The following is a 19,198-nucleotide window of genomic DNA, read 5'->3' as shown; positions in this document are numbered from 1 at the left end:
TATAATCTATTCTTCCCAGAGAAATGCCTCATCCATATGGTCTTTTGAGCTCATGAAACAAGTTGTTGTAGAATGATGAACAACAGACATTTGTGCTGCACAAAGGGATAAAAAGGGGCAAAATTCTTCCATTGTTCCTTGGGGACGGCGAGCAGAGTCGGCTCTGCCACAGCCTTAGGTTGAGTCATAGGATGGTGTAACACAGGCATGGGTGATGTGGTGCAATCACACATCTTGGGCCAAGGAGCCACACGAGACATTTGGAAAACTCAGTAAGTATTAATTGCAGACTCAAAGGCTGGGGGAGACTGATGGGAGCTGTAGTGCAGACAGCACTCCAGTCACTATTCTACCATAAGCATGGTAGCACCAAAGCTGGACACAGATTTGCCTACACCAGGTTCCTAGCTCTACAGCTGAACAAGAGGCAAGATCAACAGCCAAGTGGTGGTAGAGTGTCTAGTGCAGACACACCTAATGTCATGCGTGTCTCGGCCGTCTCCTTCAAACTGCCAACCGGCATATGGGTACGTTCCTTTGGGCAGTCGTGCGCCAGACTGGTGCTTTCAGACCTGATGCAGTTTAATGCCTTCCACTTCAGGGAATCCAAACCAAGCAAAATGTCCTGCAACCCACACCAGAGCCACTCTGCCTCCTGGAAAAGCAGCCGGAATGAAAGAAATACCGAGAGCCACTAGACTCAAGCACTTCTAAATGCAACAGCACTCAGCATGTGGGAGGGACCAGGAACACGAAAGAGTATGTATTTGATGCTATTACAATCTACAACTCATCTTAGGCCAATTCAATTAATGAGGTTAAGTCTTTCATGTTGCCAGTTGTGCATTAATGGAAATCAGAGGCCGCGCAGTATCTCTGCACCTTAATGAAACGGCAGACGGAAATGTAAAAGCAACTCTAAGGGACTGACTGCAACAAGGCAGGACAAACTGGATGCTACCTGTTTGTCTTGGAGGAAATCACCAGGGAAAAAAGCGTGAGTGGTGAAGTGGCAAAGAAAGAAGTGCCCCGGAGCCTGCACAGATTCCATCAGTTCTGGAAGCGAACGCAACAGACAGAGAGCAGGCAGCCCTGGAGTGGAGGCACCGGAGGGGTCAGCTGCATAGGAGCGAGCTCCCAGTTCCCAGGGGTATGCTGATAAAGAGCACGTAACACCCGCGTCTTCAATCATTAGTTATTCGCCACAAGGAATCTACTTGCACAGAGGAGCTCGCAGCTCTGGGGAACCATCTCCAATAGGTTCAGCCAGCTGTGCTGAGGGATCCCTAGAGAAATTAGACACTTGCTGGGTCTCAGGAGAAACCAGTGCTGGTCTCAACAGAAATGCCATGTATTTAGCAACAAGCACGGGCACCCCTGAGGCACCACGTGTCTGAAGGCAGTATGGTCTGACTACCTGGAGCTCAGATACCACAAGGAAACCATGCCTTATGTGTAACATGATATAAAACTAGACAGTTCGGCCCTAATGATTTGTCTTGGGCATCTCCTGACACTTTACTTCTCCCCACTGTGCTCTAAAGGAGACTGAGAACAGGGGTGGGGCAAGTCTTGGCTCATTTCTAAGACCCCGCACAGCACCTGCATTTAATAGTGCTGCACGTAGCCGATGGGTAATTAGACCTCATCTCATCGCAATCCCCTGTAAAAAAAAATGTGCCTGTTTACTCTGAGCAGAGAACACCAAATCCTCCAACATGCAAACCTTCTCTTTCAAAACTGTGAATACCCTCTCACATGTTTATGGCTTTCCTAGTACCAGGCGCACCCGAAAAGTTGTGTCCAGAGTGTTTGGGGTGGATGAGCACATGCGAGTGAAGAAACAGAAGTTAAGTCTGAAGCTCCCTGTGCCCAACCATTCTGAGGATAAACGACATCCTCCTAGTACGCTGAGCCCCAGTAAGCAAAGCTAGTCCACCCCCGACTCATCCCAATTCCCTTGTCCAGGATGAGCCTTCCCCACTCTGGTTTCCCCAGCCTGGTCACAGAGACCACGATTGTGACTTGTTGCCAAATAGCAAGATCAGAACTTCATGGTCCCTGTTTGATCTCATCTACTGGATAGCTTCTCAGTCCAAAACAGGTCTGGGATCGGTATCATAGCCTTTGCTGTGCTCCCTACTCCAAGGGAGAAAGCAGGCTCCTTTTAGCAAGAAAGTCAGCTCAACTTGGGAGCTCAGATCATGAAACCAGGGCAATTCCCTGAACAGAGTAGTTCTGACTTGATCTGATGTCCCAGCGACCCCAGACCAAAATGAACCAGAAAGCCAGTTTGTCCCCAGTGCCAGCCATCAGGGCACCAGCCACTTTCCAAAGGGCTGTCATCTCATTGTTTATATGGAGTGACAATACAGACCTGAGTGTCACACACTGATTTGAGGTTCCCTCCAACAATAAGATCAATTCTCACGAGATCAGTCAGATAACTGGCCTATCTCAATTTGGCTCTGAAGAGAGACACACACAACGTGCAACAAATGCTTGGGATCAGGGATCCCAGGAAGGACAAAGGTTCCTCTGCATGGAGATACCAAGGACTGAGGCCTCACTAGATCAGAACATCCTGTCCAGTCCTCAGCCCCTTCTTGGCCTGAAACGAGGAGTTACCTTGGCGACTGTTTGTTCAGCAATGGTGCTGGGCCGACGCTGGCGAGCATCAACCCTCTGCTCCACGGGGAAGCTGCTCCGATGCGACTTGAGTCTCTCCACTAACAGGTAATAGATAGCAGCAAAGTGGTTATAACTCTTGTTCTGCAGTGACTGAAAAAGAGAAGTGCAAAGGTTTGAATGCAGGCACTGTCATGTGTATTTCACTTGTTCCTAGGGGGGAAGCTGGGGGTGGGGGGGGCGGAACTTGAACATCCAGGCTCCATAACCACAAAATAAGGAAGTAGGTGGAAACTGCACTTCAGCAAATCAAAACAAAACACTTGAAAGGTGACAGGGCTGCAAGCAAGCATCACAGTGATCAACTGGAGGAGATGAAGTTCCAAGCCAAGCGCCAGGCAAAGAGAGCATCAGCCTCTTAAGACTCAATGGCTCTTTTAAGTTGACAAGACCAAGTAGTTGCAGCTGCATGTGGGAGCTTGCTGTGGGGACATCTGCATAGATACTCAGAGTCGGGCCTTGAGGTTGCTTTCAAAGCCCCCAAGCTGTGGGAGTTACTTTCTGCATCTATATCTGACCATATCGTTTGTATTAAAGATATCCACATTATACTGCTTATTTTCTTAAGTAAAGCCCTCCTGAGTACTGGCTTGCAGACTGCAGACAAACCACTTCTGCCTGAGGCCTGCCTATCTGGGTAAGGCACAACCCTCAATGCAGAAAGGGCAGGCCAGGAAGCGAGCAGCTGTAGGACAGACACCGTGCCCTGAAGCTCCGCAGTTTTTCCAGGGTCAGGCTGGAGTGCTGCTGGAGGTCCAGCTTAGGACTCTGCAGTCTGCACATCTGGTGGCTCTGAGCTTTAGGTTGGCCTTCCCTGTCAGTGCGGAGCCTGCGCTCCTCCTTGCCGTGACACTTGGTGTCTGCTCATCTCAGGGGGGGCCACATTCTAGGGCTCCACCATGAAGCGCGCCCCTTCCACACCCCCGGGGCAACAGAGCACTAAGTCCTGGTGTGTTGAGACACAAGCCTTTTGCGGCAGGAAACTTAAAAAAACTGCAGCCTCCACATGGGCTAAAAATACCACCCGTTCTGAAGGAAATGATGGCACCGACTCTGTAGGGAGCCTTTCAGCTTTTATTTCTGGGCAGAGGCACGATTTGGAATCCAAGAGAGACACTGGCAGTTGCTTGCTGCTTTTATGCTCCCTTTGACTTTTCTGAAATGCACGCTCCATTCTTTCAGAAGCTGAAAACCTAGCTACTTTGACTTCTGAGTTTGCCCCTCTCCATTTGACAGGCAATGATTTCCCCAACACCACACTGTGAATCTAATGGAGCACAGTGTCTGGCTAAGAATCAACCTTGCTGGCATGAAGATCCCTATAAGAGGGGTACTTGTAAGCTACACGCTGTCTGCATCCCACTAGACATTTTAAATGGAGTGCAGATTTAAACGTAGTGTAGCTCATTGCAAAGCATTTCCGCTCGCTCCACCATACATTGCCATGTGACCCAATACCAAATATCTGGAATTGCATATTAATTCAATTAAAAACAAACCCCTAATAAACTAAAAGATCCGCATGCAGGAATGGAGGCTCCGGGATATACAAAATGAATGCACTGAGCTGGGTTCCAATTCAGACTCCTAACACTAGTAAAAGTTAGGCCGCTTCTTCCCATCCCCCACTTTTATATGATCTATGCGCTTTTTGCTACGATTGGCAGAATTTGCATGGGGGGGAGCCTGGGCCTGAAGGTCAGGAGTGAGGACTGATGAAGCTGTTTGTGGGAGCACTGCACAACATCTGCCCACAGCACACTTAGCATGAGCAAACACTCTCATTACTGAAAACTTTCCCTACAAGGGACTCTCGAAAACTCCTCTGATCTCTTCCATTTGTCAGTCACAAAGAACTGGCGGCCGGATCTGGACAGAGCAGCTGCTGCACATTTCAGAAGGCTTACATTTTTCAGGATCTGGGGCAAAAACTCCTGTGACTTGTGCCAGCCCTGGTGAAGGTCTGTGCAGAGACACACCAGCAGTCTGACTTGGTCGCAAGTGTAGGGAAGGCCATTACAAGGCAACTTGGGTAACATCTAGACTAGCAAAGCAGGAATGAGCTCCCCCTGGGGTTAAGTCTTTCTGGAAGTCGATTTTACCTCAATCGTTTTCTGCTGGTCTATTCCAAGGCTGTGCATCAGCCGCAAAACCTGCTCGTTATACTCTCCAATGGAAGGCTCGTTCTCCTGTCCTTGCGGATAGAGAATGGGTCTCTGCACAGGAACTTCTATTAGCATCCACTTGTGCTCCTTAATCTGAGCAATTGTCAGCCTCTTGGATGGGTCTAGGACCAGCATCCTCCTAATCAGGTGCTCGCATTCTGTTGGAATAAAAATAAGGTTAAGACAGGAACAGGCCGCTCCCCCATCAGCACAGGGTTGTGCTGCAAACACAACTCATCTGACACTTACTGAGGCAGCAACAACAACAGGAAGCTGCCTTCCTTTTACCTTGCGTGTGTTCTCAATAAGTTTCCTGAAAGTTAAAATTATCGTTCAAGCCCAGGCCTTGGATGCGCAGCAAGAACAAGATCAACTCCTTTCAAATGTCCCAGTTGGTGAGTGGGGCCATTACTCCTAGGCAGCTCCTGTCCAAAAGGCCCATTAGTACTTAATACCCTGAGAAGCCACTTGCTATATTCTAAGCATGGTGCCAACCTTAACTGATGATGCCTCACCAAACCTCTGCAGCACAGGGCAGAACCCATCCTTCCACCCCTGCCAGCTGGAAAAAACGCGGCAGGAGGGTTGAAATAATTAGCCCAAAGCCATGAACTGGGGTTGGAATACTGGACTTTCTTTTACACCAGACCCCAAAGGCACAAATTTAAAGGATTAAGCTGCTTCTGTAGTTGAGCATCAGTGTAGGCACTGGCTTGGAGTCTGAGCTTTCACCCAAAAGCCATGGAGACACTCTAAGTTTTGGTTGCAAAACTGACTCCGAACACACACGGCTGCTCTTGCTCTCTGACACCCCAAAGTGCCGGGCAGGATTGAAAACGCTGGTTTAAAGCTGCAACATCTTTCAGGGCTCAGAAGAGGAGAGTAGCATTAGCTGGGGCTGCAGTTTTATGTAATGAGAACACAGTGCATTAAGCTTTAAACTCAACAGCCACGTTTGCAGCGGAGCACTTTGTGCCTCCAGTGCTGTCACTACAAACGGACTTCCTCAGTGGCAGGCAGGGTCAGCCCTATGTATGTTTTTGGCTATTTATTCCTGTGTTTACCTCAGTGGGTTTCAGTGCTGTGCTAACGGCTCACAGCCCTTCCTACTCCTTGCAAGATGGTTTCAGCAGTAACAGCTGAGCTGGAAGTGAAACCCAGGGTGCATCTGCACTGCAGTCTCAGAAGCAACTGCAGCCTGTGTAGACAAGCCCCAGCTAGCTTTAAGCCAGCTAGCTCAGGTACTGCTGGTTGTGCAGCCGCACCAGCACGGAGCTCGGTGCAGGCTGCAAAACCAGCCCAAGCAGCTGGGTGAATACCAGGGCAGTCAGCCCACAAAGAGCTCTGAGCTTCTACAGCTAGCCTGCCTGCGCTCAAGCCTGGTAGTCTGCAGGTGGTTGGGATAGGTTAACACTAGTTGCAATCTCTGTAGTGGGTGCACTGTGGACGTATCTTGAGAAGGCAGAGCATGGACCACGAAGCAAGAGGCAGGGGAAGGCTAAAGGGAGGGGCCTTGGGTATGTCTCATGTGGCTGTTCTTGGGTTCGTACCAAAGGCCATTCACTATCAAGGGGAAAGAAAGACTAACATATGTTTTCAAAGACGATTAAAGAGTTCATGACACCCGGGATGTAAAAGGAACTGAGACTTTTTTTTAAAAAAATTGGAAAATTAAAAGTGTTTGGTTCAGGATCCCTTTAACATAGAAGGGTCCCAGCCTGCAGGCCAATGCCTGTATTATTGCCTCCTGCTTGCCTGTGCTCAGAGGCAAGGGAGAAAGGAGATGCAGCACAGCTGGGACCATCAGACAAGGCAGAGATCTCAAGGTCTTGGAGTAACACGCTGGAGATCTGACTGCAGTAATCTGTCATACAAACCGCTTGTGAATTTTTTCCCCTTTCTCTTTGCTTGTGCTGAACAGATGTAGTCAAAGCAAAACAGAGCAAAGCCAATCTGCATTGTGCTGATGGCCATTTTGTTTCCATCACGTTCTCTTTCCAGACTAAAACAAATCTTTATACCTTGGAAAAATGAGAAACAGTTGCTGCTTGAGTTTGGGAACGTGGTTCTGTTTCTCATCAGCGGTAGGGAAGCGGCCATTCCACTTGATCTATGATCTTTTCCATCGCTCTGAACCAACTCGGGGTACATGTCGACGCTGCAATGTGCAGTGTAGCAGAGCCACCCATGTTAACTTGGGTTGTGGAGGACATCTAGCCATGACAGCCCAAACCTCTGCATAGGCTAATCTACCCCGCTGAGAAGCATCCGTGTCAGCCACTGGCTCAGAGTTCAAGCTTATCCGCCTCCAACTCAGGAGACAAGGCGACACTTGGTACTCAGCAGGGCAGACCAAGAACACTTCCAGCTGCCAGTACCAGCTGCCTTGCCTCCCGTCTGCAGGTCTTTGCAGGACACACGGAGAGACATCTCCAGGACTTTGGATCCCCAAAGCATGAGGAGAGATTTGTTACCTTCTGACATGAAATAAGGGATCCTGAATCTTCCTTCCAGAACTCGCTGCCTCAGAATGGGGAGGGTAGGTCCATCGAAAGGCAATGCTCCACAAACTAGGACGTACAGAACTACACCCATGCTCTGGAAGAAAAAGAGAGCATTCCCACTTTCACCTTCCAAAATACACATGCGCATTATTCTCTGCGAGACTCTCTAGGCAAACTCTGCCACAGGAAACACTAGCTTCTTCTACAAGCTGCAGAAAACAGGAGCTTCGATGAAAATAAAGGAATCATATTTCCCAAAGTCCCTAGGCACAAAGAACAGTTAACTCCCATGGCTAGGCTTCCAGTACCTTGTGCTGATAAGCAGGCAAACCTGGAGCATGTAATGGGCCAGAGGCTCTGGCTGCTAGCAGAAAACACCACGCACGTGACTGAAAGGCACTTGAAAAGTGAGCCCCAACTTCAAGCGAGACTGAGACACTCCTGGCTTTGAATGCTGTTCAAACAATAGGAGTCACAGCCATCCCAAATCCCAAACCCTCAATTTCTTAATGCCCACTGATCTGCAAAAGCTGTGGGAAATCCTCCTCCTGGGGTTAGCAAAAACTATGATGGCAATGAGATACTCAGCTAGCGAGTCCGGCTGTGGGGAAGGCTCATTAAAGGAATTACATAACATGTCCACCCGCCAGAGCCATTTCTGAGCGCGTGTGTGAGAACTGGCAATGCAAGCGAAAACTCCTGCAAGATTTGCCAAAATCAACTACAGTGCCACCCCAGATGAAGTATCCGGCCAGGTGTTCGTGCCATGAGCTGGCACTGGGTGTCAAGGGAAAGAGGCAAAGATTCTCAGCACACTCTAATTTTGCAAGCACACCGAGATTTTAAGGTTAAATCCATTTCCTTCCCTATGCATTTGCTGAGGTCTGCACCGAGGACTGCGGGTTCCTCAGCAAGCTCGCAACTTTCTGAGCACCGGTTCCTCAAGCTATGATGTCAGTCCCCATCAGCTGTCATGGGAGAAATGCAGAATCCTGAACTCGGGTCCTGGTGCAGGGCGAGAGGGGTGGCGGGCGGGGGAGGGAAAACTGCTTTTCCGAGGTTTTGTCTTAGAAAGCAAACGTGCTTCTGGTTTTCATCGTTTGCAAGGGGATTCTGTTCCTGTTTGGGGATCTTAAAGAAAGTTTAGCAAAATATTTACCAAGTTCTGCAATTCACTTCTCATATTCAAACAGGGCCCCTGTTCTTCTTACCCTTGAGCATGACTAAGGAGCATGTAAACAGGTTCACATTTGAGTCACAGGCTAATGGGTCCAGCAGGGTTGCAACCTTTAGTCAGTCCTTCTACAAGAGCATGGCTGGGGACAGCATCTTTTGGTTAAAACAAAGGGGACCCGTTTTAGCTGAACAGCTGCAAGGTGAACTTCTCTGCATTGCCTTGCCTGCGAACTGAGCACTGACTGATATCAGTCTGTGTCTCTCCAACAAATACAGCACTGCAATCCCGGTGCCAAAACAGAGCCTGCCAAATGGCACCGTTTCTCTGGCTGCCTCAGGACCATCATCATAAAGTACCAGGACACCAAAAAAACAACGAGAAACAAATGAAGAGTGAAAAGCATTAGGTTTGACAGGGCCATGAAGAATGCAAGGACCTCTTTGGTGCATCGTGATAATGACTATTTTACTTCATGAGATTTGAGCTGTTTTCTCTGTCCTCTTCTATGCAAGCAGCATGCAGGGAAAGGCAACCATTGATCAAGAGCATGCATCTGCTGCAGCTCCCCTGCACAAGGCACATGGCTCATTCTCTTCCCCTCATGCTACTGACTCAGACTGTTCCTGCAGCCCTGTCAAGAACTTAAATCCTTAACTGGATTCAAACTCTTAGGGGAGAACGAATCACTGCTCAGGCCAAGAAGAGAGACGGGGGCAGCTATCTAGGTAACTACGTTCTCTCCTGCAGTGACTTTGTGTGTATCTGCAGTGTGACCCCAGGGCTTACCTAGAACTCAAAGTGACTTTACAAAGCAAGGTTTCGGGCTTCAAAACCGTAGTGCCACCTGGTTATTTTGTGGCTTTGTTTAGAGAAATAAAGCTACAGAAGATCAGACCGTCTGTGGCCGAAAAGAAATTGAGGACTGACTTTGATGTTAGCAGGGTCTAAAAGGCGATTTTAACCTTGTGAAAAAGTAACTAAATCAAGATACCCAGATATCCAGCTGGGGTCCCTCGTACTGCTGCCCTTCGAAGACCTCAGGGGCTGCATAGGGTGGGCTTCCACACCAGGTGGTCAGAGGCTCCCCGCTTTTATAGAAGTTTCCAAACCCAAAATCTGTAGGGAAACAAATGTATATCAATCAGAGGTTGCTTTTAACTCTGGCACATTTTAAACCACCATCCATCAATGCCCTGGTGCTGATTTGCCCAGACTCTGAAGGTTGACTTTCTTTCATAGAAGGCTCTATTTGAAATGCTCTCACTGCAGCTCCTGCCAGATATGCTTACTGTTCATCTCAATGTGTGCAAGATGCTAAACCTTACAGCTACTGCAACACGGACAACCCCCTGATGAAGCCTCCTCCCAGCCACTCTGGAAATACAACTTCTACTATTTGAGCACATTCGGATTTGTAAAAACAACCTCTAACAACACGACGGAGTTGCAGTCTTTGGATGCTCCCTGGCTGTACTCCCTGGGAGCTCACCTATGGAGACTCAGGGCTGACCCTGTGATTTCCTGGTTTTTCCCCAGGCTCTCATTAAGCCCCAGGCACACCCTGGGTACATGACAAATACTGATAGTGATGGCATCAATGTTGGGGGTGGGGAGAAGGAACTGCCAAAAGCAGCAAGTCTGGGAAATGCACTGCCCTAGGAAAGAAGCCGATCTGCCTAGGACCCGCTGGTACTAAAGGGAGCTCTGCAACGGGTGAGGAAAGGATTCAAATATAATCATTACAGTTCTAAAAACGATTCCAGGTTCTACATCATCTCCTGCTGCCCCCCTTCAGCACATGGCGTTTTAAAAAAAGGAGGAATGTGATAGTAAAGTAATGGAAAACAAACTGAGAAGCACCTCTAACAAGCAGGAAGACTGACTAGAATATCATTTTTATTACAGGGGCCCCCTTGAGCCAGACACTGAGCATGCACAGAGTACATGGCAGTCCCCGCTTCCAAGGGCTCACCGTCCAGCCGAGGGGAAAAACAGGCGTTGAGAGGGAAAGTGCCCGCCTGAGTACACACAGCAATAGGTAGGACACACAAGTCCTGCTCTAAGGCTCGCCAAGGACACAGGCTTAACGGACTTCCTCAAATCCCTGGTAGGCACTGCAAGTAAATGGATGGGCAAAAACACTGGCATTTCTCTCTCTGATCTTTCTCAGCAGCACATAACCCCTAGTCTAACAGGAAGCACAGAAACATCCTGGGCAGTCCCTAAGGCATCGGTATTGCTTTCAGGCTCTGATGCCAATCTGGACTTTGAGGATGTCCCTAGAACGTTGCTTTGGCAATAGAGCTTAGCAGAGCAGTTGCGTGCCATCAGCTTATCTATACCGGTATCATCGGGGACATCCGGATCCTCATCTGGATTACTCACTGACACCCAAGGCAGGGCTGCAGGGATAAAGTGCACCTGTTCTCAGGAGACACACAAAGCAAAGCTACCACACCATGGGGGGGGAGGGGGGGCTGCCAACTCTGGGTTCTGCTGTGGCTCTCTTCCCTTCCACACCTGGTTCCCCGCTGCACCCTTAAACTTCTGCATTGCTCTGCTCTGCTCTACTGCTCAGTTCCTCTGCTTTCCTGCCACCGTTCTTGCTCTCTTCCATTTGCAATTCTTATATACACCTGGGCTTTCTCCTCAACATCTGCCCCTGCCCGAACACATTCAGATTTTGCTTCTGAAGACTCTCAGTTCCACAAACCTACTCAGTGCTGATCCACGCAGTGCTGTTAATTAGATATTAATACATTTTTAATTAATACAGGTTGCAGCACTGTGTTTATATCAATGCATCTGCTCATTCTTTGCTGCTCCACTGTTTTGCCTTTGCCTTCAGTGGGGCCAGGATGTCTCCCCGAGGTGCGTGGAGGGTCTGAACTGTTTAGCCTCCCTAACAGGGCCATAACTTCTGTAGATCGCAGACAGTCTTGCTTATTCCCTAAAGGCAAAAAACACTGCTAATACTCAGACAGGCAGAAGAAAACACTCACTGAAATGAAAGAGGTGCCTGGGTGGAACCAGATGTATTCTTCACGTTAAACCCTTCAAGCTCCAGCTTTAACTTTTTCAAACTAATTAGCTGTATTTATTTCCTGGGTCAGGCTGCATTACAGGCCATGCAGTCTATGACCCACAAACTCCTGTGCTTTGCAGAGGGAAGGTGAAGTTACACATTATACTTAGATCATAGTAAGGACACTTAAAACTTGAGCATCTGCACATTGAAGCTCTAACTCCTGCTACATGCTTTCTGAGCATCTTTAGGTCCTACAACTTCAGGTGAGGGTTAACTTTGGCCTGTGCTACCCAGCTTGCATTAGGGTAACTTCAGTCTGCTCCACAGAGGTAAAACAAGCAATTTGCAGTCCTCTAGCACCCTCCCTCCTCCTACTCCTGCTCTGTGGATGAATTTCCCACCCCCCTTGAAAATTACTGCGCAGGCAGGGCCTTGCCAGTGCCAGGAAGTGGGGATGCAGTGGCAGGAATGGAGCTGGGAGGCAGAGGCATGGCAGTGCCTTCCCTCTGCAAGCCTCCGCATTTCTGTCCTGGGGCGGGGGGTGATGGCTGTGCTGCAGGGAGCCCTCCAACAACCCCTGCCAATCCAGAACCAGTCCCCAGTTTTCCTCCGAGGGGGCTGTGCCTTTCACCTGGAACTGGGCAAATGCCACGGAAAAGTTCACTTAACCTCAATTACTTTTGCCTCCCCATGCAGAGATGGAGCCCAGACATCCTGGCTCCCAGCTACACCCCTGCACACCAACCTTCCTGGGGCAAGTCAGAGCAGTGCAGGCAAGAAACGGTATTACCCTTCACACGTGACTGCTCACAGCACGTTCTAGCTTTAACACTGCTTCATAGTCCACAGTTCGCATGGTCCCAGTGTAACGTGCATCTTCACCTGAATATCGTTTGTGCTCAGCATCAGCCTAACTCTGGGTTAGCTGCTTCTCTAAGTGGGGACCTGCCAGCTTTTCTACAGAATAACAAAGTTGTCCTGTGTAAGCTTGCAGCTTGTGATTTTTTTCAGATGGTAATGCTTTACTCTCCTAACTAGCTGAGCTCCTAACATTTCACTGTTCCCTGGTGTGACTTGGGGGATCTTGTGAAAGTCAAGAGTGTTGCTATACAGTAATCAGGCTGCTGATTTAGCCCTATCAACCACTGAATACCTCATAGGCATGTGAATACCATGTGGCACTGATCAGCAGATAGTTGTGCTGATAAACACTGTGATTAGTAGACATTGTGCAGGCACCACTGATACTGCTTCATTTTGCTCTATTTGTGTACCCTGTATTACAGCTGCAAAGGACTCAGACCTTGCCACACATGACCTGTGCTACAAAAGGAAAGAGCCTCAAAGTTGCAATCAAAGCAACACTGGGTTATTTTAATTAAAGGAAAATACAATCTAACCCTCAACAAAAAGGAACCAATGGGCTAGGTAGAGCTAACCTGTCCTGGCTCTGGAGTGCCACATACCCAGGGCTGGAATCATGCTTTATTAACCATTTAGACTCATGGTGGGTGACCCTCCTTAACAAAAGGCTACAAGTTCTTGTTTTTCACTGCCTTGTTAGGCTGTGCTGTGTTAATCTGTGGTGTTCTCTTTAATTAAACACACCAGAGCCGGGTGCTGATGGAGTGAAGTCTTCACTGGTCCGTCACGGAGAACTTCAGCAGGATCCTTTAAAGACGCAGGTGGTCTCAAGCCTTTTCCCAGCATGAACTACATCCTAGTAGTGAGACTGGCTCCCCTCTCATTTCCAACTGCAAAGCACCAGCATGGAATCTATAGCAACTGCTTATGTGAGAAGTAATAGCAGGAAAATATTCAGGGCAGTTTTAGCTGTCTTTAATGAAATGTGCTAGCTAGGAACAAAGGGGAGCCAGTGTCATGCTGCCAGTTAAGCCTACAGGCCACAGCATGGAAACCTTTGCAGTAGAAAACACATGGTTTGAGGCAATGTAAACTTTCAGTCAATACCCAACCCAATAAGGAGGCTATTCAATGGGGACTCATCCCACAAGCTGACTTTCTAACAGGGCCCCGTTCCGCGGCCCATCTGGGTTCAGACAGACAAGTGGAGCTGGTAGGTCAGTCGCACTGCAGAAACACCATCCACGTCATTCCTTCCTTGCTTCTCCCCACTCTTTTCCAATGCTCCTGCTAACCCTGTGGGCTCCGGACACAGAGACACGACGCGAACCTCTAAACTGACATCACCCATTGACACGTGACGTTTAAGATGACTGCACCTGCTATAGCTGTGTCTTCCTTCCACAGACCTCAGAGCATTTAGTATGGCACTTGTTATGATGTTAAGTATTACCCCTATTTTACAGGAGAGGAGACTGGGACAAGGAGGCAAACTGACTCGCCCGAGGTCACACATTCAGTCAGTGGCAGAGCATCTCAAGCAGCCAGCACAGCCAGCAAGGGTCTGCCCCGACCCCTTGTGGGGACGTTCCCAAGCACAGCACCCAGCAATACGAACAGGCGCTCTGCTCCGCCTCCCTCACACGTACGCAGTTTCATTAAGAGTGGCGTGACCTCTCTGTCCCCCGCCCCGATTCGATCCACGCAATATGCTCTGGGAATGCTGCAGTGACGACTCCAAAACACGACAACCAAAGGGGAACTACCCAACTCCTGCTTCCTTTTAAAAACACGGGCCTTTGCTCAGCTGTGACAATACGGTCCAACAGTCCCCTTGCATTTATCAGTTCCATGCACCTGACAAACTGCCTTCTTTTACATAACCCAGCCAGCCGGCAAAGAGAGAGAGAGAGAGACATTATAGGGATGTCTCAACGTGCTGTCATGATAAGACCAACTATGGCTGGCAGGGCCTTTGAGGCTGGCTCGTGGGAAGCTAGATACAGGAACGAATCTTCAGCAGCAGCGTCTCCACGTGACCTTTCCACCTCCCTGAAATAGCACCACGCCTAAACCAAACTCTGACCTTGGGACCTGAAGGTTAGGTCAGCTCACCTCATAGGGGTGCAGGCTAGAGATGGGCCTTGCTGTTGCTCAGGATTGAACCCTGCCGCCTTGCACATGCTAAATCTTTCCATGCTGACAGTCCTCCAAAGCCACCCCCACAAGTCCCCAAGATGCTCCCGACACAGCGGACTGGGAAAGTCTCCTCGAATGTTTTAGCACTTGGAGTCAGAGGACGTGCCCCCAGGTCCTCATCGGCATGTGGAGAAAAAACACTGAAGACCCAGGGCCTGGTTCCCACCTCCAGGGTGGCCCGAACCGTGTGAACAACTGCTCGGTTAACTTTGCAGTGCAGATATAGCTTTGCAGAACGTCCCCGCTCTTCAATCTGTGGCTGGAGACCTAGCAACCCCATGTCACAGCCGCCAGGAAGTCATTACGTAGGTGTGAAATTTGCCTAAGCAGGCAAGATGAGGCACAATCCTGACATGATAATTATTGCAGCACCAGCTATATTTTTAAAAGACAGGAAAGTCTCAGGGAGGATTATTCCTCTGTGAAAAACACCTGCAAAGGCTCTGATCTTTAACACCACGCGCTTAACATGTTAGAAAAAATATTTCAGCCCTAGGAGGTGTCCATGTGGTGGCTTGTGTTAATGATAACCGAAAAACAGAGCCACCCCGGCCCAGCTTTCAAGCTTCCCCCATTCCTAACTTATGGTATTCAACATATATCCTCCGACAGCCAGATGCAGTCGGATAAAAGGCAGATCCACGAACAGGTGGTGTTCGTGAACGAGTCGTCTGTGTGCATTGTACCCTACTGTCCCCGTCACTGGGATGCTCTCCTTTCATTAAGCTCAGTCCACACTTCATTCTTTCAGACCCACTCCCTATAATATGCCTCCAAACAGTTACCCACTTAACACTGGATAAGTCCAAGCAATAATTGAGGGTTAGCAATTTTTATTTGAGGGGGGAGAAAGATATGCATCCCCAAATGCTTTGTTCCTTTTGTGACATTGCTCAGCTCTTCAGATCACTAGCTTTTCAGAAGAGGATGTCTTCATTCTGGAAAGCCCCAACACATATTCAGTAATAATACAAATAATATGAATACAACGATTTCTGTAGTAACATACCAGTTCTCCTTCAAAAACGTGAAGTCTCTGCAATGCTCCACTGGCCAAGGAAGCAGCAGACTCATTCGCCGTTCTTCAGAAAGCCCAAGGAGACAGGGCCCTTGCTCTTTGCTGGTATAGTTGTTTCTTAAAAGCTTGCATTTAGATGAATACTACTCTGCTTTAGGTATACTACTTTAGGAATACTACCAACTCCTGCACACTCGCTGCACGAGACTGACGGCACTCCTCAGAGACCAGAGCTGCCGGTACAGAAGTGGTGTCCGAGCTCCTAACATGATCTCAGTGAATTACAGGGATCTGAAACCCAGGGGAAGGGAGTGGAAGGATTTCACTACAAGATGGCTGGAGTCTTGAGACCTAAATGGAGTGCCCTCCTTGAGGAGACTGCAAAAGGGTCGGATGCAAGTGAAGTGGGAACTGCGACCTGCAGTTCGCAGCATGAACTGCCTGGGTTATAAATGAAAAGGAACATCTTGTAAAGCTAGAGATTAGCACCGGGGAGTCTCCCTCACTCGACATCCCCGAATCAAAATAAGACAGCTTTCTGAAAAGTTAGTCTAGAGCCAACACAACATGACTGGGCTCAGGGCAGCAATTCCTGGGTCACATAATGGTCCTTGCAGTCCATAAACTCTGCAACTATGGGAGGGTTTTAGTTTTTCTTTCCGTCAGTCATCTCTGTGACTAGCACAGGATATTCAAAGGGACAGCTATCTGTGCAGGACTAGGGAAATTACTGCCGGACATTTTGGGATATAAATTGTGCGTGTGACTTGGCTGCTCCACTTACTTTTGTACCACAGCCCACTTAGTATGAAAGGGTTTATTTCTTTCTAGAGAAGAAGGAATAAACAGTGTACTGACTAAGTCACAGAGACATCTGGGCTGGTACAAATCGGCTATCAAGGACTGGCAAGGTGTGAATGTCTTGAAGACACTCTGGAGAATACCGACTGCTGTCCAAGGGGGAAGGGGGGCTCGTTAAATGTGGACGAACTGTCTGATCACAAGCCCTCCCCACTCTGAACTGGGAGGGCAGCACCCATAGGAGCACTGGGACTGGGACAAGGACTGAGGTGCTCCAAGGGGACGAGAGTCCTTCTGTCTCAGAGGATGGGGTGATTTAGCCTGGGAAGGCCAAGTAGGGCTAGGCAGGTTTGCTACCAGGAGGTAGTTTTCCTCCTACACCAGAGCAGAGAGGCCCACATCATCCAACAAGGAGAAGCTGGCACCGTAGAGGAGAGATGTGCACTTAGGCTTCGCTTTACTGCACCAGCCCCATGACCAGAAAAACTGTCCCGGTCAGCTAATGAGTCATGTTTTCTTCAGAAAGGCTGTCCCATGTTACGAAGAACATCTGCTGGAGGGGATGTTTGTACCAGGGGCTCAAGCTCATTTAAACGGGCAGGAAGAGGTCATGCTGGAAAACAGGAGGTGCTGAAGCCAGATGCCGCATCTCAGAGGAGCAGTCATGAGGCTCCCCTCAAGCGCACCGGAGGCTCAGTGTGATCACAAAGAAGGGAAACCTTCAGAGACACTGTAAAAGGGTCGGAGCAGAGCTCACCCTCGGGATCCGGGACAATATTGTGCTCAGGAAACATGGAGGAAGCCAGGCAAGCTGGCCAGACAAGGCACCCTGCTCCTGTGGTCCATCCTCATCATCCGAACCGACACAGAGTCAAGACCAGCTCAGGTCCTGTCGCAGAGTGGAAAGCACACGGTCACGGTCACCCTCACGGTCTCGTGCCCTTCCCTCTGTCCCCTACATCCAACACAAGTCATGATCAAATGGCGAAGAAAATCCCTTAAAATGAAAAACAAACAAACAAAAAACAACCCTCCCAAATCCCTCACTCCCTTTTTATCGCCTACCTTGTTCCTATCACAGCCAGGCTTGTGTTGTGAAATTTTTAATTCATGTCGACACAATTTTTCTTCGCACATTACTGGCTTAGCAACCTTGACAATACTTCAGGAGACACGAGGCAATTTCTTCCCTCACAAGCATGTTGCCATCTGTGCAGGTGCCATTAAGTCTGAACTTGCCCCACAGTTACCTTGAAAATGTTAGATCGGTTAAGACTCCCCCCGCCCCCACCCGCTTTGTTTAAACGCAGCGAAAAGATACCAGGTTGTTGCCGAGAATTGTGGCCCTGCTCAGGTCCCACCACCACCTCACGAGTACGTTTGCAGAGAGGCAGAGTTTGAGTGACTAGACGCTGCAGAATAAATAAGACATGGATATTCAGCTTGCCATTTTGGGAACGCGCCTGGTGCTGTCTCAGTCCCTGAAAATGGCACATTTTGAACAGCTACCGTTTCACTATACTCCGATATATTCCCTCTTCCAACTCTGGATCGTTATCAGGGTACATTGTCATAATCACATAATTTTGACCTCTCTGGTGCCAAAGGCCTCCAGACATTAGTGCTGAAAAATGTAAATTAGCATTATATAACAATAACGTTGTTCCCCACGCACCACACTTACATGCAGTGCCAACACATCACTCAGCACCTCCATGTTTTTTTGATAAGGGCAGAGCCATGTAAAGACACAGGCCGTTCAAATGAAATTCTCTCTCCTGTTACTGGGGCTCTGTAAGGTGGATTTTGCACATTCAGAGTCGTGGCTAAGCTGCGCCACTGACACATTTTGTAAGTGTGAACATGCAGAAACCGCTGGAGGAAGGAAGAAGGATTTATTACTATTACACAAATCTGAACAAATGAAGAAAGAAGTGTGATCGGGCAGGTATTAAAAAGACTGAAAACAGACATTTTTTGTCTCCATCTTTACAATCTCTAAAAATATTTCTGCTTTGTAGCCAAAGAGTTGATGAGCTCGCTTAAGATGCACCCCAAGAACAAGCAGAGGCTAAACCTGGAGAGCCTGACCCTTGCAGAGGTGGCCAGTGACACCGACAGAACGTTTGTACTGGCTCGACACAGACGGATGCCCTTCGACCGCATGAAGCAGCAGCAGACACCCTCTTCCACAACAGAGAAGACCAGGCTGGCGGTGTTGCATCCTTCCAGCTCCCACAGGGGCAGGGAGAGCAGAAGCCAGTCTCCGCCACCTCCTCCCCCTGCCCTTTGCTCCTACTTCCACTTGCTCCAGCATGTTGCTACCAACTGTTCTGGCCTCCCTCCTTAAGGTTGTTCTTGAGGTTTCCCTTCTTCTCCACCTACCAGTTGGTTTCCATTTCATATGTTTTGTGGCTGGTGTCTGGAGCATTTGCCCCATAAATGTCCAAACACTTACTTCTTTCTGTGTTTTATCCATTATCCTACAATTTGGTTGCTTCTCTTTTCTAAGAGGAGCACTGACATCTTTCTGGATGTAAAGGAAAGGTTGAAAAATGACATGCCTTGGCAATAAAGATAACGGCCAAAGCCAGAAACCTATTAGTTCAAAATTGGACATTTTCATGTACCATGAGTCTCAGATACTTAGGGATACATATGCCAGCAAATTGCACCAATCTTTACTAATCCAATTACATCCCATTGTTGGACAAAATGATTACCCATGCAGAGAGTTCAACATCAGTCGTTAGG

General features: G+C 48.6%; 1 protein-coding gene across 2 annotated transcripts in view; it reads right to left on the bottom strand.

Annotated features, from left to right (window-relative positions):
- SIK2 (salt inducible kinase 2) overlaps window positions 1-19,198 on the bottom strand; it is a 94,414-nt gene that overhangs the window by 19,788 nt on the left and 55,428 nt on the right. For both annotated transcript variants that reach the window (XM_090027149.1, XM_090027150.1), the window contains 4 exons: window positions 9,526-9,650; window positions 7,328-7,451; window positions 4,791-5,011; window positions 2,629-2,781 (listed from right to left, as the gene is read on the bottom strand). In XM_090027149.1, the coding sequence (XP_089883275.1) occupies window positions 2,629-2,781; window positions 4,791-5,011; window positions 7,328-7,451; window positions 9,526-9,650 (623 nt within the window). The remainder of the gene's footprint in view (window positions 1-2,628; window positions 2,782-4,790; window positions 5,012-7,327; window positions 7,452-9,525; window positions 9,651-19,198) is intronic.

The sequence above is a fragment of the Crocodylus siamensis genome, chromosome 14 (assembly GCF_052110815.1).
Source record: "Crocodylus siamensis isolate JL-2025a chromosome 14, ASM5211081v1, whole genome shotgun sequence".
In the NCBI taxonomy this organism is placed as follows: Eukaryota; Metazoa; Chordata; order Crocodylia; family Crocodylidae; genus Crocodylus; species Crocodylus siamensis.
Note: the sequence above shows the minus strand (reverse complement) of the source record. Positions and strands in the feature narration are given on the sequence as shown.